Below are 25754 nucleotides of genomic sequence, written 5' to 3'. Positions count from 1 at the left end.
TCTTCAAACTCCGAGTTCCATGATGACTTCTCCTTCATGTTGTCCCAGCTCCATTCACTTTCCTCATTAACTTGGACATCCCGGCTTACAACTACCGTGTTTGTAATTGGGTTATAAAGTTTGTATGCTTTTGCTTTTTCATCGTACCCAATAGAAACATATTTCTTGCTTTTGTCTTCAAGTTTTGTTCTGTGTTGAGTAGGAACATGACCATAAGCCATGCTATCGAAAACCCTAAAATGGCTGACATTCAGCTTTCTCCCACTCCATGCTTCTTGTGGAGTTATTCCATCTAGTTTAGTATGTGGACACCTGTTTTGCACATAAACTGCACATTGTACTGCTTCTGCCCAGAACTTCTTTGGCATATTCTTCCCTTTAAGCATGGTTTGAACCATATCAAGAATGGTCCGATTCTTCCTTTCAGCAACACCATTTTGTTGTGGGGAGTATGGAGCTGTAAGAAATCGTTTTATCCCATGTTGTTCACAATATTCATTAAACTTTGTTGAAGTGAATTCACCTCTCCTGCCTGATCGGACAACTTTTATCTGTTTGCTGGTCTCCTTCTCCACCATTAGTCTGAACTTCTTAAATGCATCAAAAGCTTCTGATTTCTACTTTAAGAAATATACCCAAGTCTTCTGAGAGAAATCATCTATGAACGAAATAAAGTATTTCTTACCATTGAATGAATTATGAGAGATTGGTCCACACAGATCCGTGTGTATCAGACCGAGTTGTTCTTCTGCCTTGAACTCAGTTGACTTCGGAAACTTAGTCCTCGGATGTTTTTCGAGTACACACTCTTCACAAAACTTCTTTTCAAATTCTACATCAGGTAGTTCGCCTACTAATTGCTTCTCTGATAGTTCGGTCAGACCTCCAAAGTTCAAGTGGCCAAACCGGAAATGCCATACCATAGCTTCGTCCTTCACGTCAAGCTTCGGACACTTGTTTTTCAGAATATTCAGCTCCAACTTATACATCCGGTTTTTCTTCATTTCTACTCGTGCAATCAAACGACCGCTTTTATCTTTCAAATATAGTACTCGATCTTTTATCAGAACTGAGTTGCCTTTTTCCATCATTTGACCCATGCTTAAAATATTACTTTTCAGCTCGGGAACATAGTAGACATCCCTTATTTCTCCAATCCGTCCATCCTTCTGCATGTGTCGGATTGTTCCACGCCCTTTTACAGCCACCTTGGAATCATCTCCAAATGAGACATGTCCGATTTCAACCTTGATGAGTTCGCACATGTGGTTACTTACCCCCATGTCTAAGTACCAAACCAAATTGTTTGAACAGTTTGGCACAAGCTCAACTTCTGGATCTTTTAACATCAATAAGATCCCAATTTCTTCATTGGTTTCCTCAGTAAGAAAATTTGTTTCCTTTTTCTTTTCAGCCTGACAATATTTTTCTATGTGGCCTGGCTTCCCACAATTATAGCAATTCCCTGATCTGCACTCGTTTGCGTAGTGGCCAATTTTGCCACACCTGAAGCATTCAATTTCTGACTTAGATCGACCTCCTCGACCTCTTCCTTGACCACGACCACGCCAATTCTGTTGTCTGGTCTGGTTTGTGTCGGCTTCAAATTCACCTCTGCCATGTCCACCTCTGCCACGTCCACCGCGTCCTCGGCCACCTCTTCCTCTTCCTCTAGGATCTTGGCCCTAAGTGTTCCAAGTTCCTCTTAAGTCAAGTTGCACTTGTAGTGCTTGGTCAAGAGGTTCTTTCATTTTTCTTCTCCTTTGTTCATGGGCCTCAAGTGACCCAGTAAGCTCTTCAACTGAGAGTGTTGAGAGGTCCTTCGATTCCTCGATAGTGCAAACTATGCTTTCGAAATCATCTGTTAGTGATCTCAAAATTTTCTCTACACCCTCTTGGTTGGCAATTCCTCTCCATTTTTACAGATTTGATTTGCCACTACTTTCACTCGAGATATATACTCGGTTACTCTTTCTTTTTCCTCTATTCTCAAACTTTCAAACTCGCCTTTGAGAGTTTGAAGCCTGACTTGCTTGACTCGGTTGTCACCTTTGTATACTTTCTCCAGAATCTGCCATGCTTCTTTTGAAGATTTAGCATTTACTATCTTCTCAAAGCCAGATTCATCCACAGCTCGGTACAATATGTATAGAGCTGATTTATCCTTCACACGCGTTTTCTTCAATGTTGCAAGTTGGGCAACTGTTTGTGCTTCGTCATCTGTGGGTTCTTTGTACCCACTCTCCACTACATCCCATACATCTTGGGATCACAAAAGAGCTCTCATTTGCACACTCCAATTGTCATAATTAACTTTCTTTGACAATTGGGGTAGAGACACACTGTTTGCAAAGTTTGCCATTTCTTACTCTCTCTCTTTTTTTTTAACTCGAACACTTAGACTGTGAAAGCTCTGATACCAATTTGTTGGTATCTAAGAAAATTATCTCTTTATTAAGAAACTTTGAAATACAAGCTCACAGAGAATACTTCACTCTTTCTTTCTTACAACACTCTAAAAGCTTACATACACCACTATATTTCTCTCTTCCCTCACGGCACACTACACAAGCACTATTTATTTTTCTTTCACTTCCTTGATGTTTTTCACACACACACGGTGCTTCTATTTATAACAAAGCAAAGACAAAACAATCCAAAATATTTGTGGTAGTGGAGTAGGCTGAAAATGGTGGACACTAGGATTCAAGTAAAATCCAAATTATAGTGGTATGGTGGGCAACGTAATGGAGCAAAATGGATGGAGCATAATGGAGATAATGGTTGGAGAAAGTGGAAGACCCATGATGGGTGGTTGGTTGTCCACTAAGTTTATTTTACACTTGTTTGGGTGTTCCCCTTTTTCAAGGTGCGCATAAATCTAGATTCCTTAGACTTATTGCTGATAATATTAAAAATAAATTGAGTTATTGGAAAGGTAAGTTATTGAGTATGATGGGTAGGATCCAATCGATTAGTTCTATTATTATTGGGGTTATTCATTGCAACTTTCAGGTTTATAGATGGCCAATTAATTTGCTCTAAGAAGTGGAGGACTGGATTTGTAATTACATCCAGACCGAAGATATCTTGAAAGCTTACATTATGACTCTTAAATGGGAGACTTTGTGTTCTCATAAGCATGATGGTGGGATGGGTGTGATCAGTCTTAGAGAAGAAAACAATATAAACATGCTTAAGTTGGTTTGGAGTTTAATTTATGGTAATTTGAATTGGTCTCAAGTTATGAGAGCGGGTTTTCTAAATAAGTATAATCAAAGAATTGTTCATAAATCTTCATCATTTGACCATACATTAATGGTTGGCATGATGTTGTTCTTCAAAATTGCAAATGTTGGTAGTCAATATGTTAATTTGTAGAATGATGTTTTGCTTGGAATCCCTAAAACCTAGGTGTCAGCTCAAGTCTAGGGTAAATTTGTGATGCCTTTAATGGCATTGGTTGGCACATCACAAGTCTTTAAGTAATATTGAAGATATTTGTAATATCAATTTTATTGACAAGGTTAACGAACGTGTTCGGATGATGAATGAATTTGGCTTCTTTAATATGAAGGTAACTCGTGCCTTTGATCATATCAGTTTTGTGTCTTATTTTTGGGGAAAGATTATTTAGTCTAATATCATTCCACCAGCCAAATCTTTAGTTCTTTGGAATTTGTTGCATAATCGTTCACCGTCTGATAAACATTTTCAGACAAGAGGCATTAGCTTATGGAGTATCTCATGGTGCAAATAAAAAATTCAAGGGAAAATTCATTGATTGAAGATTTGATTGGATGAGTATCAAAAGAAGATTTGAATATCACCCACACTGATGCTAATTATTCCATGAAAAATAAGCAAAAGATATATTGAAGAATGCAGGTTTGAAAAATACCCTGAGATGATCAATAAGTGATTCAAATTCAATAATTAAGTAATTGATTACAAACGAGCAAATATCTTGAAGATATCAAGAATCAAGAATTACAAATATGGAAACATGTGAAGAATATCTTAAGATTATGTAAATTGATGTAAGAGAAAATCTAGAAAAGAAAAGGAGTAAATCGAGAATGGAAAAAACAAAAAGCTTTGAAGATTATATCAAAACTTTTCTAGTAAGTATATTAATAGAAAAGATCCAAAGATGAAGATAAATCAACTATCATATTTCTCAACATGGATACAAAAACAAAGACCAAAATGAAGAAAAAAAGATAGATAAAGCACATGAGTACAAAGTGATATATGTAAGAAACAACACAGTAAAAAAAAAACAAAAAAAAAGAGATGCTGAGCTTAAATTCAATTAATTGTGAGAAACACTGGGTTGTGTGATTACCCATTGTAATATTCTTCACATTGTGAAGTATAACTTGTGAGCTTTGGTTGTACTCTATTATTTTGATAGTGATTATCAAAATTTCAATTGAGAGTTCTTTATCTCAAGAAAAGATTGATAAGGATACCTAGAGAGGTTAAACTTATTGATACTCATGGTGTTTGGGGAGGTTGTACTCATGTTGTAATCAAATTGAGAAAATTGATTAGTGAAATATCTAAAGAGTGTTGTTTAAGAGATTGCATGTAGCCCTTGTGTTAAAGGTGAACCAGTATAAATTGTATGTTTTCTATGTCTACAGATATCTGGAAACCAAGTCTTCTATTTATGCTACGTTGATGATTGTCAACACAAATGTGTCTAGGTTGAATGTGACTCCTCTTTGGTTTGCTAAGTATTAAGAAGTGGACTTTAAGTTTAAAGGTTTGCACCTACTTATATATTATAAATTGGTCTTATCTTTAGTCACAATGTAAGACTTCCAACACACCCCTCTCACGTCGAGGTGCGTGAGACTAGACATTAATGCGTGGTTTGATAGCGGGTGGAACAACATGTAATATTATAAATTGGTCTTATTTGTAGTCGATGTGAGACTTCCAACACTAAGCTTTCTAGAATTTTGGTATTGTTTGGTGGAGGCTGAGAGCTTGTTGGCAAAAGGCTCTTAAATCTGCAAAGATATGGATTTATAGTCTATCGTATCTTTCCTGATGAGAGTAATGAATGTGCTTATGGTTTTTCTAAGACTATTATTCGTTTTCTTTAGTTTGATGCTTTACCTTCCCGTGTTCGTTTTCAATTTTAGAAATCTTTTAAGCCTTTTGTTTGGAGGTTGTTTATTCTCTGCATGAGTTTTGTTTTGTCCCTTCATTCTCCTTGTATCTTTTTCCTTTCTTTTACTGATTTTTCATGTGGTGGCATGTGATTGTTGAAACTTTCAAATGTCAACCAACTTGGGATGCTAAAGTTTCATAATACTGCTTAATATGATTTAAATAAATAAAGAACAACGCATGAAATTAAAAAAACTAGATACCTGAGTCTCTTTCCACACCATGGTAATCTTACTGTTTTCTAACTCTATAGAAACTAGACTTCCTTGATAAAAGCCTGTTGGTATGAAGGAAAAAGGAAATCCATGCCAACAAAGCCATCTCAGGTCTTTGGAAAGATATTCAAAATCTCCAACAAGTTCTACACCAGAAAGGTGCAGCAACCTGAGTTTCTTCATGTTCACAAATGCTTTAGTGCACAGAGTTTTTGTATTACTTCTAGGTAACTTCAAAGTCAATCCCTCAATAAATTTTGTTCCCTATCACAGAAAAAAGGAACGGTAAAATATGCATTGCTAAATATATATGGCAGAAAAATCCCTGATGAAAAAGACCATAATTTTTTTTATAGGAGCTAAGAGGAAACAAAAAATTCACAACCAAACAATTTTTAAAATTTTTTGTGACAATCAATTGAACAAATGAATGCTAAAATAACCAACTGACAAAAGTGTATACTGTTTCCATTAGCTTTATATATTGGTAATACTAAAAATAATAAATGAAGGTCTTACAGTTTCTTTTGATAACACATCAAGCACATCCTCATGAAACCATAACCTGCTACGCTCCTCGAGCTCCATTGGAGATTTTGAACGAATAATTTCCCTTCCCATGTCCCGTAGCAAATCATGCATTCCAAGTTGGTTCCTATCATCCACAGTTACAAGACTTCGCTCCACCAAGACACGTATTCCATTTTCAGCGAAAAGTCCACAACCATTCAATATATGTATAACATCATTTCGATCCTTTCCTATAAAGAAACATGCTATATCAAGGAAAATTCCTTTCTCAGTATCATCACTTAAACCATCATAGCTTATTTTTAATTTCTCCTGTACTTCATCGTTAGGAATTTTCCTAAGTTTTTCCAATACACTCTTCCATTCTGTTACCTCCATATCAAACAAATACGACCCAAGGACTTCAAGAGCAAGTGGCAAGCCCCCAGCATAAGCAACTACGTTTCTTGAAAGTTCCATAAAATCTTCTTTGGGACTTGCTTGTTTGAATGCATGCCAACTAAAAAGCTCAATAGATTCATCTATATTCATTCCTGTCATTGCGAAAACTTGATCAACTCTTTTCCCTCTAAGTAAATGTATGTCTCTGGTTGTGATGATTATTCTACTCCCTGAACCAAACCATTTACGATTTCCACACAAATCATTTAATTGCTGTAATTTATTTACATCATCAAGTATAAGAAGTATCCTTTTACCCTGAAGTCTTTTTCTTAGTATAACTTTTCCTGATTCAGTGTTATGTATCTTTGTACTGTTTTCTTTGTGGATATCAAATAGAAGTTGTTCTTGTAAACAAACGTGGCCAGCTTCTTGCCCCCAAACCTCCCTAATATCTGCAAGGAAACTCCTTCCCTCAAAATTTCGCCCAATCTTATTGTAAATTGCTTTTGCAATAGTTGTTTTTCCAATGCCTCCCATCCCCCATACCCCAAGTATTAGAACATCGTTTGATTGTTTTTGTTCTAGCAATTGAACCATTTCCTGCACTCGAGATTCTACTCCAACAGGATTCTTGGCAACAAAGAACTCTGTCTTGTCCAACAAACTTGTAACATTTTTAACAATATCTTTCACAGCCTCACTTTCATTCCTACAATGAAACCCACACTATATGAATAAAAATAAGAGCAAAATTTGAGTAAAAAGTTATACTTGTACAAATCTGTATTACTTCATTAAGTTCATCTAATGCACAGTTTTTCTTTTTTAAGAACTATTTAATAGCACGTGTTAATAACTATCCTTCAGAATAAGACAAGAAATTAAGTGGGGGAAGAAGCTGGGGCGACACAACTGAGAATGTAAGTAATTAAAAGCAAAAGTGAAACAGATTATTTTTGGAATATTTCTTAGAAATTACTTCTCTGAAACATTTTCTTCGTGTTTTTTGTTTTATAAAAACAAGGTTTTTTATGAACACGATAAAAGCATGCTCTTGTTCTTAGTACTCTAACCAATGTTTGCTTGATTTCCAGAAAACACAGTTAAATAAACAAGAATTATTGTATAATAAAACCATTCCTATTAGTTTCTAATTAATTATAAATATTATTTAACATGAATATTTAAGTTTATATTTTCTATCAGCAGTCGATTACCATACTCATTCTTACATATTTCCTCTGGATTCATCTTTTTGAATACTTATCTATTTATAAGATTCTTTCTACGTGACCTTTGAATTAGAAAATTAACGAGGAAAATAACTACAGTGAAAAGGTTGATTTAAAAGGTTAATAGAAAATTTAAATTTTGTGCATTTATGATACTGTGATACATAAAAATGTGAACTATAAAGTAATGGTATTTCATTAAAAGAAATAATCAGAGAAAATAGAAGTGTTTCATTACCTAGAATTGAGGATTACAACCCCGGAGATGCCAGCAGCCTCACGAAGTGCGTCCCTAGCATGCTTCTCGATGTACTTTATCTCATTATCCGTTATTCCTCTTCATAAATATTATGGATTTTATTTGTTATTTTTAGAGACGAAGTTCAGTAAAATTGGGAGGTAGGTTTTTCATTACCTGTAGTGCTGGAGTACCAACCTCGAAATTTCAGCAGCCTCATGGAGTGCGATCTTCCAATGTTCTACAAGGCTCTCTATCCCATTGTAAGTCTTCAGCTTTTGAAAACTGTCATAATGTCATGAATTTAATAAATGTTAGTATCAGAGACAATGTGAAGTAACAACATGAAATCACAAAGTGTTTCAATTATCTCTCCAAGAGGAGTGGTAGTGAGAATCTCTTTAACACTCTTTCTTGTAAAATAATCATAACGGACACTAAGCTCCATCAACTTTGCTAAAATAAGTCTTCCACTACCGTAAAAGATTGTTGTGTGCATTCTCCAATAACTCCACCATCTCCACTTATCCTGTACTCTTGTGCCCACCGGTTTACCACTAAGATTTGGAACTTTGTGCTTTATTCAACTATAAATTGAGGAGGCACCGTGTAGTGAAATGTACTAAGGAGTGAATGTAATATAGAAAGTGTAGTGTACATATACATTACCCTGAAAGCAAGAAAGAGAGAGAAGGGGCCGTTTGGTTTTAGTTTGTGAGTGAACTTTTATTGAGATAATTTTAGTTTGAGTGATAATACTTTGTCTTTCTTGTATTTCTGAAAGTGTTTATTTCCAATAAAAGTATATATGATACCAACAAATTGGTATCAGAGCTTTCTGAGTCTGAGTGTTCGAGTAAAAATAAAGGAGAGTGGGAAATGGCAAACATTGCAAACAGTGTGTCCCTGCCCCAATTGACAAAGACTGTCACCTTTGATAACTGGAGTGTGCAAATGAGAGCTCTTTTAGGATCCCAAGACGTATGGGATGTAGTGGAGAGTGGGTAGAACCCACAGACGACGAAGCACAGACGACTGCCCAACTTGCAGCGTTGTACCGAGTTGTGGATTAATCTGGCTTTGAGAAGATAGTAAATGCAAAATCTTCAAAAGAAGCATGGCAGATTCTGGAAAAAGTATACAAAGGAGACAACTGAGTCAAGCAAGTCAGGCTTCAAACTCTTAGAGGCGAGTTTGAAAGTTTGAGAATGGAGGAAAAGAAAGAGTAACCAAGTATATATCTCGGGTGGAAGCAGTGGCAAATCAAATCAGCAAAACTGGAGAGGAATTGCTAGCCAGCAGGGTGGTAGAGAAAATTTTGAGATCACTAACATGATTTCGCTATCGAGGAATCGAAGGACCTCTCAACACTTTCAGTTGAAGAGCTTACTGGGTCACGTGAGGCCCATGAACAAAGGAGAAGAAAAAAGAAAGAACCTCTTAACCAAGCACTACAAGTGTTGACTTAAAAGGAAATTGAAACACTCAGGGCCAAGATCCTAGAGGTAGAGGAAGAGGTGGCCGAGGACGCGGTGAACGTGATAGAGGCGAACGTGGCAGAGGTGAATTTGAAGCCGATATAGAACATACCAGACAACAGAATTTGCGTGGTCGTGGTCAAGGAAAAGGTCGAGTTGGTCGATCTAAGTCAGGAATTGAATGCTTCAAGTGTGGCAAATTTTGTCACTACGCAAACAAGTTCAGATCAGGGAGTTGCTATAACTATGGGAAGCCAGGCCATATAGTGAAATATTGTCAGGCTGAAAAGAAAAAGGAAACAAGTTTGCTTACTAAGGAAACCAATGAAGAAATTGGGATCTTATTGATGTCAAAAGGTCCAGAAGCCGAGCTTGTGCCAAACTGTTCAAACAATTCAGTTTGGTACTTAGACACGGGGCAACTAACCACATGTGCAGAGATGAGAGCTTGTTCAACGAACTCATCAAGGTTGAAGTCGGACATGTCTCATTTGGAGATGATTTCAAGGTGGCTATAAAAGGGCGTGGAACAATTTGGCACATGCAGAAGGATGGACGGATTGGAGAAATAAGGGATGTCTACTATGTTCCCGAGCTGAAAAGTAATATTTTGAGCATGGGTCAAATGATGGAGAAAGGCAACTCAATTCTGATAAAAGATCGAGTACTATATTTGAAAGATAAAAGCGTTCGTCTGATTGCACGAGTAAAAATGAAGAAAAACCGGATGTATAAGTTGGAGCCGAATATTCTAAAAAATAAGTGTCTGATGCTTGACGTGAAGGACAAAGCTATGATATGGCATTTTTGGTTTGGCCACTTGAACTTTGGAGGTATAACCGAACTATCAGAGAAGCAATTAGTACGCGGAATACCTGGCGTAGAATTTGAAAAGAAGTTTTGTGAAGAGTGTGTACTCGAAAAACATCCGAGGACTAGGTTTCCGAAGTCAGCTTAGTTCAGGGCAGAAGAACAAGTCGGTCTAATACACACCGATCTGTGTGGACCAATCTCTCCCGATTCATTCAGTGGTAAGAAATACTTTATTTTGTTCATAGATGATTTCTCTCGAAAGAGTTGGGTATATTTCTTAGAGGAGAAATCAGAAGCATTTGATGCATTTAAGAAGTTTAGACTAATGGTGGAGAAGGAGACCAACAAACAAATAAAAGTTGTCTGATCAGACATGGGAGGTGAATTCACTTCGACAAAGTTTAATGAATATTGTGAACAACATGGGATAAAATTATTTCTTACAGCTCCATACTCCCCACAACAGAATAGTGTTGCTAAAAGGAAGAATCGGACCATTCTTGATATGGTTTGGACCATGCTTAAAGGAAAGAATATGCCAAAGAAGTTTTGGGCAGAAACAGTACAATGTGCAGTTTATGTGCAAAACAGGTGTCCACATACTAAACTGGATGGAATGACTCCACAAGAAGCATGGAGTGGGAGGAAGCCGAGTGTCAACCATTTTAAGGTTTTCGGCAGCATGGCTCATGTTCCTACTCAGCACAAAACTTGAAGACAGAAGCAAGAGATATGTTTTTATTCGATACGATGAAAAAGCAAAAGCATACAAACTTTATAACCCAATTACAAAAAAGGTTGTTGTAAGCCAGGATGTCCAAGTCGATGAGGAAAGTGAATGGTGCTGGGACAACATGAAGGAGAAGTCCTTATGGAGCTCGGAGTCTGGAGGAGAGAACTCAACAATATCTGAGAAGAGTTCGAAAGCTGCTGAAAGGAACCTGGAAACCATAGCTGAGAGAATCAACAATTATTCTAATGTAGAAGATGAACCTGTGCAAGCTAGATCTCGAAGTTTACAAGACATTTATAACTCCACTGATGAGGTACATGTAATATGTTTGTTGGCAAGAGCAGAAGATGTCAAATTTGAAGAGGTTGTGATCGATGGATGTTGGAAGAAAGCAATGGACGAAGAAATTAGCTCAATTGAAAAGAATGAAACCTAGGAGCTGACACATCTACCCATATAGGAGCTCAATCAATTGGCTTGAAATGGGTATACAAGAAGCATATTAATGCAGATGGGGATGTGGAATGTTACAAAGCATGTCCCGTTGTGAAGGGTTACAAACAACAGAAAGGAATTGACTAATGAAGTGTTTGCTCTAGTAACAAGAATGGAGACAATCTAACTGCTATTTTCTTTAGCAGCACAACACAGATGGAAGATACAAGAGATGGATGTGAAATCTGCATTTCTGAATGGAATTTTAAAAGAAGAGATCTATGTAGAGCAACCTCTCGGTTACATGAGAAGAGGTGAAGAAAAAAAGGTGTTGAAGATGAAGAAAGCATTGTATGGCTTGAAACAGGCTCCTCGAGCCTGGAATGAGAGAATTGACACCTACTTCAAGAAGAATGGTTATGAGCAGTGTTTGTATGAGCATGCTCTACGTAGATGATTTAATCTTCATGGGAAGCAGGAATGAATTGGCCGTAGAGTTTAAAAAGGTGATGAAAAAGGAATTTAAGATGACTGATCTAGGTGTTATGAAGTACTTTCTTGGTTTGGAGGTGGACCAAACCAAAAAAGAAATTTTTGTGTCTAAAAAAAGTATGCTGAGGAGATATTGAAGAAAGCGAAGATGATGAAGTGCAATCCAGTTTCTACTCCTATAGAACCTAGAACAAAATTGTCCAAACACGGAGATCGAGTCAATGCAAGCAGGTATCGTAGCTTAATCGAAAGTCTAAGATACGTGACAAATACAAGACCAGACTTGATGCTAAGTGTGGGAATCACAAGCCGGTTTATGGAGGAGCCAAGGTATTCTCATTGGAAAGCACTAAAGCGGATACTGAGGTATGTAAAGGGAACCATGCCTTTTGGATTACTGTACACCAAGTCAGATCATTACCAGCTTAGTGGATATATTCAGACAGTGATTGGTGTGGAGATATAGATGATAGAAAGAGCACAACTGACTATGTCTTCTTCATGGGAGATACAACATTTACTTGGCTATCAAAGAAGCAACCCATCGTGACGCTATCCACATGTGAGGTTGAGTATGTGGTAGCATCCTGGAGTGTCCGACATGCAATATGGTTGAGAAATCTGCTGAAAATTTTGGAGATAATGCAAGAAGAGAAGGTGTTGATCCGAGTAGATAATTGATCGGCAATTGAGGAAGGATAAAAAGTCCATTAAGCTTATGGAGGAGATTTGTAAAATAATCATAATGGACACTAAGCTCCATCAACTTTGCTAAAATAAGTCTTCCACTACCGTAAAAGATTGTTGTGTGCATTGTCCAATAACTCCACCATCTCCACTTATCCTGTACTCTTGTGCCCACCGGTTTACCACTAAGATTTGGAACTTTGTGCTTTATTCAACTATAAATTGAGGAGGCACCGTGTAGTGAAATGTACCAAGGAGTGAATGTAATATAGCAAGTGTAGTGTGCATATACATTACCGTGAAAGCAAGAAAGAGAGAGAAGGGGCCGTTTTGTTTTAGTCTGTGAATGAACTTTTATTGAGAGACTTTTAGTTTGAGTGATAATACCGTGTCTTTCTTGTATTTCTGAAAGTGTTTATTTTCAATAAAAGTATATTTGATACCAACATTTCTAACCTTAGAGCTCCTGGTTGAGAGTAGAACACTTTTGAGTAAGTTTATATTTGCCCTTTTCTTTTCTTGAGTTAGTTTTGGAGAAGCATTTCATGCTTAACATAGGGTTTTAAACGTGACATTTTTGGGGCAAAGACAAATCTCCATTACTCTAGAGCATGATAGTATGTTTAGATCACTGATCAAAGTATTTTATCCACAAGTTTAGCCTTTCTATGATAGTAGTGAAGTTAGGAGCTTAAGTTTAATCAAAAGAAAATAAAATTAAAAAGGTAAGAAAAATTAGTTTTATTTATGATAAAATTTTAGGGTAAAAGATTTCCACTGTTTATATCTGGCTTTGTCATAATAGTCACAATAAAATATTTTATGCATAATTTGTAATGAATTGTTTGTGGTTGAAATAGTTGTGCAAGTTTTTAATGAAATTGGTTGGTTTAGGTTGGAAACTGGTTTAAATTCTAGTTTAAAAATCTGAGATATATGTTGATTTAAGATAAGTTTATTTTTAGTGCGAATAAGTTATTAGATTGAAATCATTAGATGCAAATGTATTTTTTTTTTTTTAACTTTTTTCAGTATGGGAACAAAAATAAAGTGTTTTCGATTTTAATTTTTCTGAAAAGCTGAGCGAAAATTTCAAAAATTTTATGAAGTTGTTCCACGGGTAATTTTCGCTCAAGCGAAAACTTTTAGTTAAAATTAAAAATTTCATAATTTTTAGGAAGTTGTTCTAAGGACAATTTTTGCTTAAGAAAAAATGTAAGATTCATGAAATATATATATATATATATATATATATATATATATATTAGTAAATTTTAGTATTTTATTAGTAATAATAATTTTAATGGATAGAAAATTGTAAATTTTGGATATAAAATTATAGTAATTTTAGAAGGAGAGGTTCAAATTTTTGGTAACTTATTTAGTAAATTTTTTTAAATTGAATAGTAAAAAGTAAATAGTAAATAGTAAAAAGTAAATAGTAAAAATAAATTTTCAGCATTAAGATTCCTTAGCATGGAAGAAAGTAGTAGGTAGAAATTAGGATCAGATTTGGTGAGAAAATGATTGAAATATTATTTTTAAATAATATTAAAATAATAAATAATATTAAAATATTAATGAATAGTAAATTTTTTTACTATAAATAGCCATGGGAGGGAAGGGTATTTTGCACCAAGAAAAGAGGAATCAAGTGAGAGCTTGAGAAATAGAGAAGAAAGAGTTAGGAAAAATTTTTAATTACAAGAAGAGTAGAGGTTCTGAAGAGTTTTCGGGGAAACAAATTCGGAGCAGGAGATTAAGTCTGGAATAGAGGTAGGGGAGCTAATCTTTCTATGCTTTTATAATATGATTTAGTATTGTTTTATTTCTATTCATGTTTTGAAATTCTGTGTGAATACTGTTAATGCTTACTATATAACTATCTATATTGAATTTCGGTGTTAATATTATATGCTGTTGTTTGAATCTGTTAATAAGAAATTTGTTAAAAACTAGTTGAGGAACACTTTGGCTAAGGAAAGACTTGGTACTTAAGTTGTCCATTGTGACACACCTCTCTTTCCTGGAAGTCTACTCGACAGGTTTTTAACTTAAATCTTGTGTACAGATTATGTACTGTTAAATTATCATGTAATATATCTTGTTGGAATATATTCAGTTTGTATGATTTCTGAAATGATTGAAGTTTATTTTATTTGAATTTATGCATCTGAACATGTATGAGTATTACGGGGAAATGTCGTAAGGGTATAATATGAGTCGAGGAAGGTGAGTATGGTATGAGTCTCACGGAGAGATTCTGTAATGTCATGGTATGTGTATGAGGATTATGGGTAGATTTCGTAATGGTATAATATGAGTTAAGGAATGTGAGCATTGTATGAGTTTCGTGGAGAGATTCTGTAATGACATGGTATGTGCGTATATGTTGATGTTGAGGGTCATGAAGTTGGAGGTTATCCTGATACTCTAATAATCATTCAGTCTCAAGTAGAGAATGATGAATTATGTGGTGAGAGGGGCAGGAGGTCCTGGTCTATGTGCCGGTTTAGGACATAGTGAGGGGACTAACCTTGTGAATGGTATGGAGGGCAGAATGTCCTGGTCTATGTGCCAGTTTAGGACATAGTGAGGGGACTAACCTTATGAATGGTATGGAGGGCAGAATGTCCTGGTCTATGTGCCGGTTTTGGACATAGTGAGGGGACTAAGAATGACATCACAAGTGAAAAACCTTCCGTTGTATCGCTCATCAACATATCGTTGGGATAAGTGCCTATTAGGTATTGTGGAATGAGTGTCTATTGGGTATTGTGGTGTTTATTGGGTATCGTGGGACGAGTGTCTAATAGGAATTATGGTATGAGGGTGTCGGACATAATTACTATATGATGTTTATATCAAAATAATTATGCATGTCTTATAAATGATTTGTTGCATGTTAGCTCACCCTACTTGTTTGTGTTTTGTGTTTGGGTATGTGCGATGATCGTATAATTCGTTATACGGGAGCAGATGAAGGAATGTCGCCTCACATAGTACCAAGGAAAGGGAGGAGTAGAAGAACTATAATTAGAATCTTTTTACATGTATAGACTTATATCAACTAGGAAATTTTAAAGGATGAGATTACGGAATGTTACCGTAAATGTAATGTTAATTATCAAGTGTGAAAATTTGGGATGTTACATTAATGTGAAAAGTTAGGATGTTACATTAATGTGAGAATTTGGGATGTTACAAAAAATGTTTAGCTCAAGTACATATTTGATAAACTTTGTGAAGTTGATCTGGAGAGAACTTTTGACCAAAGAAAAAATTTTGAGGGTCAAAACAAATTTAAAATGGAAATTTGAGTGATATTAAATTCCAATAAATAAAAAGGAAACTCCTTTGGTATAACTTTTTTAATTGAATGAATTTGAGGTTTATTATATATATATATATATATATATATATATTGTATTATGATGATAAGTAGTAAATTAAGTGTTAATGGGATGTTAAACAAAATGATAGAAACAAAACGAGTTTCAACCAACAGAAGAGAGTGTTGAAAAATAAAAGGGTTTAAGAGAGTTACTAAAGGTCCTCTTACCTTGGTATAGAGACTGCTTTTCTTGGGATGGCAATAGCCGCTTGAAGAGCCTTAGTGCAATTCTCCAAGTGGAGTTCTATGTCAATTTTTCTCCTTGATAGATGTTATGAATTTCATAGATATTATGTTTGGGAAAAATAAATTACAGTAGAAATTTGAAAGGTGGAACTGTTTCAATTACCTGGAATATAGTTGGTTATCCCCATATCTACCATAAGCCTCACGAACTTTCTCCCGCCAATGATCCCGGAGGCACCATATCTCAGAATCAACCATCTCCCGTAGAGAACTTGATAAACGTTACCAATTTCATAAATATACTTTTAGAGAAAGTGTACATAACTATCCGAAAGCAGAAAGTGTTTCAATTACCGTAAATTATTGGAATCTAAGTGGGTACCAGCTTCCTCAGAAAATGCGTCCCTCCAATGTTCCATGTGGAGTTGTATCGCATTACTAATCTCCATTCCTCCGCTTCATATATGTGATGAGTTTCATAAATGTTATTTTTTAGAGACAATGTGTATTGAAAATATGATCATGCCTTAAATGTTTCAATTACCCGGAATTCAAGACTGCGTCCCCTGAGATGCCAGCGGCCTCAAACAGTGCCTCCCTACAATGCGTCACGTGTAATTTTATAACATTAGCAATCTCTGCTTCTCCACTCCATATATATGTAATCAATTTCGTAAGTGTTGGATAAACATAGATGGGTCCCAAATCCTAAATTAAGGGTCAATGTTTTCCCATGTTTTGCTCTATGTTTTGTTCCTTGTTTTCAGCTTTGTTGTTTTGGTGTTTTGTGTGAAGCTCTTCTGTAAAAGGGTAGAAGCAAAGAAGGTGAACTAACAAGAACCAACAGAGAAGCAGAAACTAAAACCATCGTGAGAGAAGTGAAGCCACGGTGAAGGAGAGGAAAATTAGATAGTGTGTTTTTGTGAGTAAGAGAGTTTTGTATACCATCCGAGAGAGTGAGATATTTATAAGGAGATCCTCAGAGAGTGAGACAAACACCATAATCCTACTTTCATAGTGGAGATAATTTTCTGGACTAGGTCCCGTGGTTTTTTCTGAGAGGATTTTCCACGTTAAAATTTTCGGTGTTATTTTTCTTACGCATACACTTCTATTTCTACGCTTCCGCACAGTGCCCATTTTGGGGTTCATAGAGGAGGGAACAAGTACCGTTGTTTTCCAACAGTGGTATCAGAGCTACCGGTTCGAAAAAGTCAGAATCCTGTGAAACTCAAGATGGAAGGAGACATGTTCAAGCTAACTGCGGACAATTATTCCTACTAGAAGCCGATGATGGAAGATCATCTATACTGCAAGGATTTGTATGAGCCGATCACAAATCCAGAAATTCCGGAAGGGAAGACCGAAAAAGAGTGGGAGATTCTGAATCGTAAAGCAGTGGCTATGATTCGGAAATACATCGACAAAAGCTTGTTTGAGCATGTATCGACTTATACCGATGCATGAGTTATGGACAAAGCTTGAATCTATGATTCAAAAGAAGACTCCGAGAAATAAAGCTCACCTTGTCAGGCGACTCGTAATGTTGGAGTATTCTAACGACCAGAATATTATCGAGCATCTCAACACCTTCAAAGGTATTGTGAACTAGTTAATGAAAGCAGATATGAAAATTGATGATGAATTACAGGCTCTTTTACTCCTTAGTTCTCTACCGGAGAGTTGGGACACGTTGGTGGTCACTCGTAACTCAGCACCAGATGGAAAGCTCAGTCTGGATAACATCACAGACAGTTTACTGAATGAAGAATCCAGAAGGAAAGAAAGGGGATCAAGTAGTCACTCAGAAGCCAATGTTGTTGAGGATAAAGGAAGGAGTGAACACAAAAGCAAAGGAAAACGTGAAAAGTCACGAGGAAGATTCAAGTCTCGTTCCAAAGGTTTGACATGCTTTTATTGTGGAAAAGATGGTCACAAGAAGCCAGAATGTAGATTCCTGAAGAGAGATCAGAAGAATGGAACTGTACACCCTGATGTGCTAGATCCCAAAAAGAAGCTGGAAGAAAAGACCACAACGGCGGTGCTATCAAATGATGATGTGTTCCTTCTCACTGAGGTAAACTATCTAAATGTTGCTTTTGATGATTGCACTTGGATAGTAGATACTAGAGCATCTTTCCATGTCCCTCCTTATGAGGGATTCTTCTCATCCTATCAAAAAGGAGACTTTGGAACAGTGAAGATGGGAAATCATGTCACAAGCAAAATTGTGGGCATAGGAGAAGTGACTTTGACGACACAAAATGGAAACAAACTTGTGCTGAAGGAGGTAAGACATGTACCAGAGATGCGCCTAAACCTTATCTCAGTCGGTAAGCTAGATGGTGCTGGAATGAACAACCAGTTTAGAGATGAAAAATGGAAACTTAGCCGAGGAAGCATGATTGTTGCTCGTGGCAAAAAGGAAGACTCTTTGTACGTCATGCAAGGAAAGATATGCAAAGGAGAGACAAATGTTGCTCAAGAAGAAAGTAAGGAGTTGTGGCACAAAAGACTAGGCCACATGAGCGAGAAAGGATTAGAGATCATTGCGAAAGATCATCTCCAGAGTATAAAAGGACAACCACTTGAATTATGTGAAGACTGCCTTGCAGGTAAGCAGCGTAGAATGTCCTTCCGTAGATCTGAAAGTGGAAGAAGAAAAGAGCATATTTTGGATCTTGTACACTCAGATGTTTGTTCAACATCTGAAAAGTCCCTTGGTGGTGCTCAATATTTTGTTACCTTCATTGATGACTACTCCAGAAAATTGTGGGTCTATCCATTGAAGAGAAAAGATGAAGTTCTACGAATCTTCAAGCAGTTTCACGCCTCAGTTGAACGTGAAACTGGTAGAAAGTTGAAATGCTTGAGAAGTGATAATGGTGGAGAATATAGAGGTCCATTCGAGCATTATTGCAAGACTCATGGGATCAGACATGAGAAAGTACCTCCCAAGACACCTCAAATGAATGGCGTAGCTGAAAGATTCAACAGAATGATTGCCGAGAAGGTCAAAAGCATGTTATCTCACGTAAAACTTCCCAAGTCATTCTGGGGGGAAGCCGTGTTAACAGCAACTCACTTGATCAACTTATCACCATAAAGACCATTAAACGGTAAGATACTAGAAGAAGTATGGTCCGGTAAAAAGGCCTCATATCGCAACTTGAGAGTCTTCGGATGTAATGCATCAGTTCACATTCCGAAAGATGAAAGAGCAAAGCTCGATGCTAAGGCAAAAGAGTGCATATACCTTGGTTCTCCAAGAGATGAATTTGGTTTCAGATTATGCGATCCTGCAAACAGAAAGATTGTTCGAAGCAGAGATGTGATGTTCTTTAAAGATCAGACAATCCAAGACATCAAGAAAGTTGAGAAACCAACATTTAAGGTGATAAGAGATCAAAGCCCTATTGTGATAAACAACTCAGGGGGAGAGATTCATCAAGTCGAACCAGAGTTACAACTTGATGAAATGGCTGAAGAAGTAGATCAACCTAATCTAACGGAAGAAGATCAACCAATTGAGGATGCTCCGCAAGAACCCCAATTGAGACGATCAACAAGGCAGAAGCAACCGTCAAGAAGGTATTTTTCAGATAAATATGTTAATTTTACTGATGAAGGTGAACCTCAAAGTTTTGTAGAAGCAATGGAGATGAAAGACAAAGACAAATGGTTGCAAGCCATGGAAGAAGAGATGCAATCCTTAAAGAAAAATGAGACTTATGATTTGGTAGAATTACCAAAAGAAAGAAGTGCATTGCAAAACAAATGGGTGTTCAAGCTCAAGAATGAAGAGAACAACCCAAGCCCAAGGTACAAAGCACGAATTGTCGTGAAGGGGTGCAACTAGAAGAAAGGAATAGACTTTGATGAAATATTCTCACCAGTGGTGAAGATGACATCCATTAGAGCAATTCTCAGTCTAGCAGCAAAATTAGACCTGGAGATTGAACAACTAGACGTCAAAACAACATTCTTACATGGAGACCTAGAGGAAGAAATTTACATGAAGCAATCAGAGGGTTTTGAAGAGCCAGGCAAAGAACACTTAGTGTGTCATCTGAAGAAAAGCCTCTATGGTCTGAAGCAAGCTCCAAGACAATGGTACAAGAAATTTGATTCCTTCATGATCCAACATAATTTCAAGAAGACCTCCGCAGACCATTGCGTGTTTGTGAAGCATTATGAAAATGGTGAGTCCATCATACTTCTCTTGTATGTTGATGATATGTTGATTGTAGGGAAGGACAAAATTAAAATAGATGCTCTCAAGAAGGCATTAAGCAAGTCTTTTGCCATGAAAGACTTGGGTACAGTAAAGAAGATACTTGGAATGAAAATCTCCAGAGATTGTTCTAGAAGAATGCTATGGGTATCTCAAGAAGATTACATTGAGAAGATTCTCAAAAGGTTCAACATGCACAATGCCAAATCTGTTCGTGTTCCAATTGCTGGACATTTCAAACTTAGCAAGTCGCAATGTCCAAAGAATGAAGAAAAAAAAAAGAAATGAGCAAGGTACCCTACTCTCTGCCGTGGGTAGCCTTATGTATGCAATGGTTTGTACAAGACCAGATATTGGCTATGCTGTAGGAGTTGTGAGCAGATTCCTGTCAAATCCAAGAAAAGAGCATTGGGAAGCTGTTAAGTGGATACTAAGGTATCTTAGAGGATCTGCCAAAAGAAGCTTGTGTTTTGGAAATAGAGACCTAAAGCTAATCGGATATTCAGACTCAGACATGGCTGAAGATGTCGATTCAAGGAAGTCAACATCAGGTTATCTGATTACTTTTGCAGGGGGAGCTGTTTCTTGGCAGTCAAAGCTACAAAAATTTGTGACATTGTCTACTGCTGAAGGATAGTATGTAGCGGTGACTGAAGCCTCTAAAGAGATGCTATGGATGAAGAATTTCCTAAGTGAATTAGGACATGATCAAGATGATTATGTGGTGAATTATGATAATCAAAGTACCATTCATCTAACCAAGAACCCCATGTTCCATTCACGCTTGAAGCATATCGACGTGCGGTATCACTGGATACAAGAAGCGTTGGATGAGAAGAAATTGAAGATAGAGAAAATCCATACAAACTTGAATTGGTCTGATATGATGATTAAGTCAGTACCAACCAAGAAGGTTGAAGATTGTTGTGAAGGTGCTGGTGTCGTTGTGCCTTTTTTCAACTAAGTCAAGATGCAAAGATGGGAAAGAAGATTCATTTAAGTTTATGGGGGAGTTTTGTTGGATAAACATAAATGGGTCCCACGCCCTAAATTAAGGGTCAATGTTTTCCCATGTTTTGCTCCATGTTTTCAGCTTTGTTGTTTTGGTGTTTTGTGTGAAGCTCTTCTATAAAAGGGTAGAAGCAAAGAAGGTGAACTAACAAGAACCAACAGAGAAGCAGAAACTAAAACCATCGTGAGAGAAGTGAAGCCACGGTGAAGGAGAGGAAAATTAGAGAGTGTGTTTCTGTGAGTAAGAGAGTTTTGTATACCATTCGAGAGGGTGAGATATTTATAGAGAGATCCTTAGAGAGTGAGAGAAACACTGTAATCCTACTTTCACAGTGAAGATAATTTTCTGGACTAGGTCCCGTGGTGTTTTCCGAGAGGATTTTCCACGTTAAAATTTCCGGTGTTATTTTTCTTATGCATACACTTCTATTTCTACGCTTCCGCATAGTGCCCATTTTGGGGTTCATAGAGGAGGGAACAAGTACCGCTGTTTCCCAACAGTAAGCGATGTAGAAACAGAAAACTAGGAAGCATATGTAATGCAAAAAGAATTTCAATTCATCAATCCATCTTATTAAACAGTGCTATACCAATTTATATGGCAAATGAGTTTTACAACTAAGAAAGAGCAAACCAACCATATTAACTGACAGAAAATTTATTTAACTTAGTGTTACTAGACCTGATCTATCTTTTGCAATTGATATTTTTAATCAATAATGTAGACTCCTTGTATTAACCATTGGAATGCTTCGTATCCTAAGATACCTCAAAAAAGAGTCCAAGAAAAGGTCTGCTATATGAAAATAAAGGAAATACCCAAATCTCTAGGTAGGCTCTACTATAGTATGTAATATTTTTCTTCAAGGAAACATTATATCTTGAAAAATTAAGAAATAAAATGTAGTTGTCTAATTAACAACTGAAGTTAAATATAGGGCAATGGTGTCTCTTACTTTATATTGGTGAAATAATTCCTTTAAGAACTTAACTTTTGTGAGATTTTGAAAATCAAAATGTATTGTGAAAACCAAACTACTCACCACATTGTTTCGAATTTAGTGTTTGAGGAGAGAACTAAAAATATAGAAATTTCACTTTGTTTAGGAAAAGATGTTGTCCAAGGAAATTTGTACTAAGTTTGTCAAATCAATAACTTGCTGATGTGTTAACAAAATCCTTAAGGAGATCTCAAATTGAATTATTTTGTTCCAAGTACATGCAATTTGTATGTTCCGGGAGAGTGTTAGAATAGATACTAAATATAGGAAGGAAGTAGTTTCATTAAATATAGGTAGGAAGTAGTTGTATTGGAAAATTGCTATATGTTGTACCTATGAGTTATACTTATCTTTGTACTTAAGAATTTAGGTTGATCTTTGCTCTTCCTTATGCTTACTGTATCAAAATTATATGAATATAAATATGAGAACGTATGAGATGAGTGTTCAAGCTGTCTCAAACTCTATCGAATATAGTCTCTTTTATTTCTCAACTCCTCCTTCTAAGACCTTTATTCTTTGTACCCTAGAGATGACTTCATTAGGAATTGTGTAACTGTAGTTGTTCCTTTCTTTCCGTGATTGTTGCATGAAACTACTTCATTGTTACATGAAACTACTCATCACTTAGCCCTAAGTAGTCAAATTATGAAGTTAGTTGAGTAGCATCACAGATCAACACATAAACATTGTGTTAAGCAAGGAAGTAATGAGAGGGGTTCCAAAGTGTATTATAGGAAGAAATTTATTGTATTCTTTTCTGCTGACAAAAAAAATACTAGTTAGCTGTTACAGAGAGTACAACTTCTGAGAAATTGTTGGATAAACATAAATGGGTCCCACACCCTAAATTAAGGGTCAATGTTTCTTCATGTTTTCCTCCATGTTTTCAGCTTTTGTTGTTTTGGTGTTTTGTGTGAAGCTCTTCTATAAAAGGGTAGAAGCAAAGAAGGTGAACCAACAGAACCAATAGAGAAGCAAAAACATAAACCATCGTGAGAGAAGTGAAGCCACGGTGAAGGAGAGGAAAACTAGAGAGAGTGTGTTTCTGTGAGTGTGAGAGTTTTGTATACTATTCGAAAGGGTGAGATATTTATTGAGAGATCTTCAGAGAATGAGAGAAACACTAAAATCTTACTTTTATAATAGAGATAATTTTCTGAACGAGGTCCCGTTATTTTTCCCGAAAAGGTTTTCCACGTTAAAAATTTTCGGTGTTATTATTTCTACGCTTTCACTTTTACGTTTCCGTTTAGTGTCCATTTTAAGTTCACAGGAGAAAACAAGTACAGTTGTTTCCCAACAAAAGTTTTTATATTCTTATCTTGCATAATGTTAAGATAGGAAGGATTTTTGTTGTTATAGGAAATGTCCTATGTGAAAGGAAGAATTGTCCTCTGTAAGGGGAAGCTTGAGCTTTGAGTTGATAATTGTTGAATAATACAAAAAGGGATCCATTTTCTACGTTTTTTCAATCTTGTCTTTTCATTAGAAGGCAGGTACTAGTTTGGCCCAACCTACCGAATCTCATCACAGGGATCTAATGGAAAGTTGAGTATGTTGAAAAGATGGGCTATTGAACAAGGTTGTAACAGAATTGAAAACAAATATCTAGAATAGACGTGATATTCCACATTTTAGGTTTTCCTATTAGGTTTGGTTTGGTTACCCCACTTATTTTATTAATAATGTGCAGAATGTTTGATATGATTGATTGAAACATGTTATAATGTAACCTAGTTAGTATTATAACCTGTACAGTGATGCAATAGCAGAAAGTGTTTGAATTACCATGGATCTCGTAATTCAACCTCTGAGATGCTAACAGGCTCACAAAATACTTCCCTCCATTGCTTCACGAGGAAATCCACGTCAACCTTCTCTTTTCTAATTCATACAAGTTGCGAATTTCATAAATGTTATTTTTAGCGAAAATGTCATGAAAGCAGAAAATTTTTCAAATACCCAAAGTTTCCTACTCACCTAAATGGGATGTTAGCTACTTTAAAAAGTCCGTCCTTGCACTGCCTCACGATGGACTCTATACTATCAGCAATCTTCATTTTCCCCCTTAATACATGTGATGAATACCATAATTATTATTTTGACAGACAATGTTCAGTAAAGCACGAAGACTTTCTATTACCTTGGATTTAAGTCTAAAATCTTTGAGATCTGAACAACCTCAAGAAGTGTCTTTTTCCATTGGTTGTCGAGTTTGTCTCTCCTTTCAATATTACTACATACCCGTAATGAATTTGAAAAATGTTATTCTTAGAAACAATGTTGTGTAAAAATGTGATATAAGAAGATTAATATCAATCTGAGATAGAGAGCTCTTCATTGCCTGGAAAATATGATTTCAACAGCTGAGATGTCACAAATCTCACGAAGAGTCTTCCACCAAAGCTGTTTCCAATCCAGGACCTTTTTCTCTTCCTCTATCGAAAAATTGCTCAAAAGACGTTGAAATGCTTTCTCAAAGTCGCCTCTTTGATGACGTACTTCAGAGGGTTTAACGTCGTAAAACACTGGTAGTACCACATTCCCTTTGGTTTTGTGACATTCCATTATTTTTTCCAACTCTTTCAAACACCACCACGACTCTGCATAATTTTTTGAGAAAACAACTATAGAAATTCGAGACTCTTCGATGGCTAGACTCAAAGAGGGTGAAATTTGCTTTCCCCGTGGAAGTGACTCCTCATCCTTGAAAACAAAGATTCCTGCATTCTGAAGAGCCGTGTGGAGATGCGAAGTGAAAGAAGCACGCGTATCTTTCCCTCTGAAACTCAGAAACACTTCAAAGTTTCCGCTGTGCATTTCCTGATACCTTCTTTGTTGCCGTCGAAAGTGAAGCCTCAGGAGCAATGCTCAGGAGCAAATCACAACCATTCTACTCATTGGTTGAAAGTTCTAACAATACAATAATAGAGCCTCCAAATAAATGCTGAGGAGCAGATCACAACCATTCTACTCATTGGTTGTTGAACACATAATGACCGACCAACAACTTTCTCACGTCAACTGCAGTGAATTTAAAATAATAACTATTCATAAATTCTTGATATAATAAAAAAATCATTATGACACATTAATTTTAAATATGTTTTATTTAAATTTTATTGATGGTAATAATTAAGATAATTAAATATGTATTTAAAATTTTTAATAACCGTTATATTAATTTTATAGGATAACTGTAAATTATAAAAATATTAAATTTGAATAAAATTAATAGAATTAAAAGTTTTATATTAAAATTATTATTTTGTAATTATATTGTAACATATATGTCACTAGTTATTTTATTAAATCGTACATGATAGTTACAGAAGCAAAAGTTTGATGGTATGCTGATATGTTCATTTAAATATGATTAAATAATAATTTTATAAAAAATAAAAATTAAACTATAAATTAAAAATAAAGAAGAAAGAAACGTGTATATATCAAGTTTAAAAACCCTTAATTTTTAACTTAATATGTTTTAATAATTATTCCTG

The 25754-nt window shown here is 36.0% G+C and overlaps 1 protein-coding gene across 4 annotated transcripts in view; it reads right to left on the bottom strand.

Moving 5' to 3' along the window:
* Positions 1-25173, bottom strand: part of LOC108322533 (disease resistance protein RUN1) — a 31876-nt gene extending 6703 nt beyond the window's left edge. The window contains exons 1-13 of one of the 4 annotated variants that reach the window (XM_017554658.2): positions 24596-25173; positions 24395-24487; positions 24232-24318; positions 24040-24135; positions 16547-16600; positions 16357-16458; positions 16166-16273; positions 15985-16077; positions 7962-8069; positions 7785-7883; positions 6629-7023; positions 5919-6541; positions 5388-5663 (exon numbers count right to left, since the gene is read on the bottom strand). In XM_017554658.2, coding sequence (XP_017410147.1) covers positions 5388-5663; positions 5919-6541; positions 6629-7023; positions 7785-7883; positions 7962-8069; positions 15985-16077; positions 16166-16273; positions 16357-16458; positions 16547-16600; positions 24040-24135; positions 24232-24318; positions 24395-24487; positions 24596-25071 — 2610 coding nt within the window. In that variant the 5' untranslated portion in view covers positions 25072-25173. Of the gene's footprint in view, positions 1-5387; positions 5664-5918; positions 7024-7784; positions 7884-7961; positions 8070-15984; positions 16078-16165; positions 16274-16356; positions 16459-16546; positions 16601-24039; positions 24136-24231; positions 24319-24394; positions 24488-24595 lie in introns of all 4 variants that reach the window. The other 3 variants (XM_017554656.2, XM_017554657.2, XM_017554659.2) reach the window with 3 other exon arrangements.
* Positions 25174-25754: the final 581 nt, after the last annotated feature.

Source organism: Vigna angularis, chromosome 9 (assembly GCF_016808095.1).
Source record: "Vigna angularis cultivar LongXiaoDou No.4 chromosome 9, ASM1680809v1, whole genome shotgun sequence".
NCBI classification, from domain to species: domain Eukaryota; kingdom Viridiplantae; phylum Streptophyta; class Magnoliopsida; order Fabales; family Fabaceae; genus Vigna; species Vigna angularis.
This window is presented reverse-complemented; position numbering and strand designations above follow the sequence as displayed.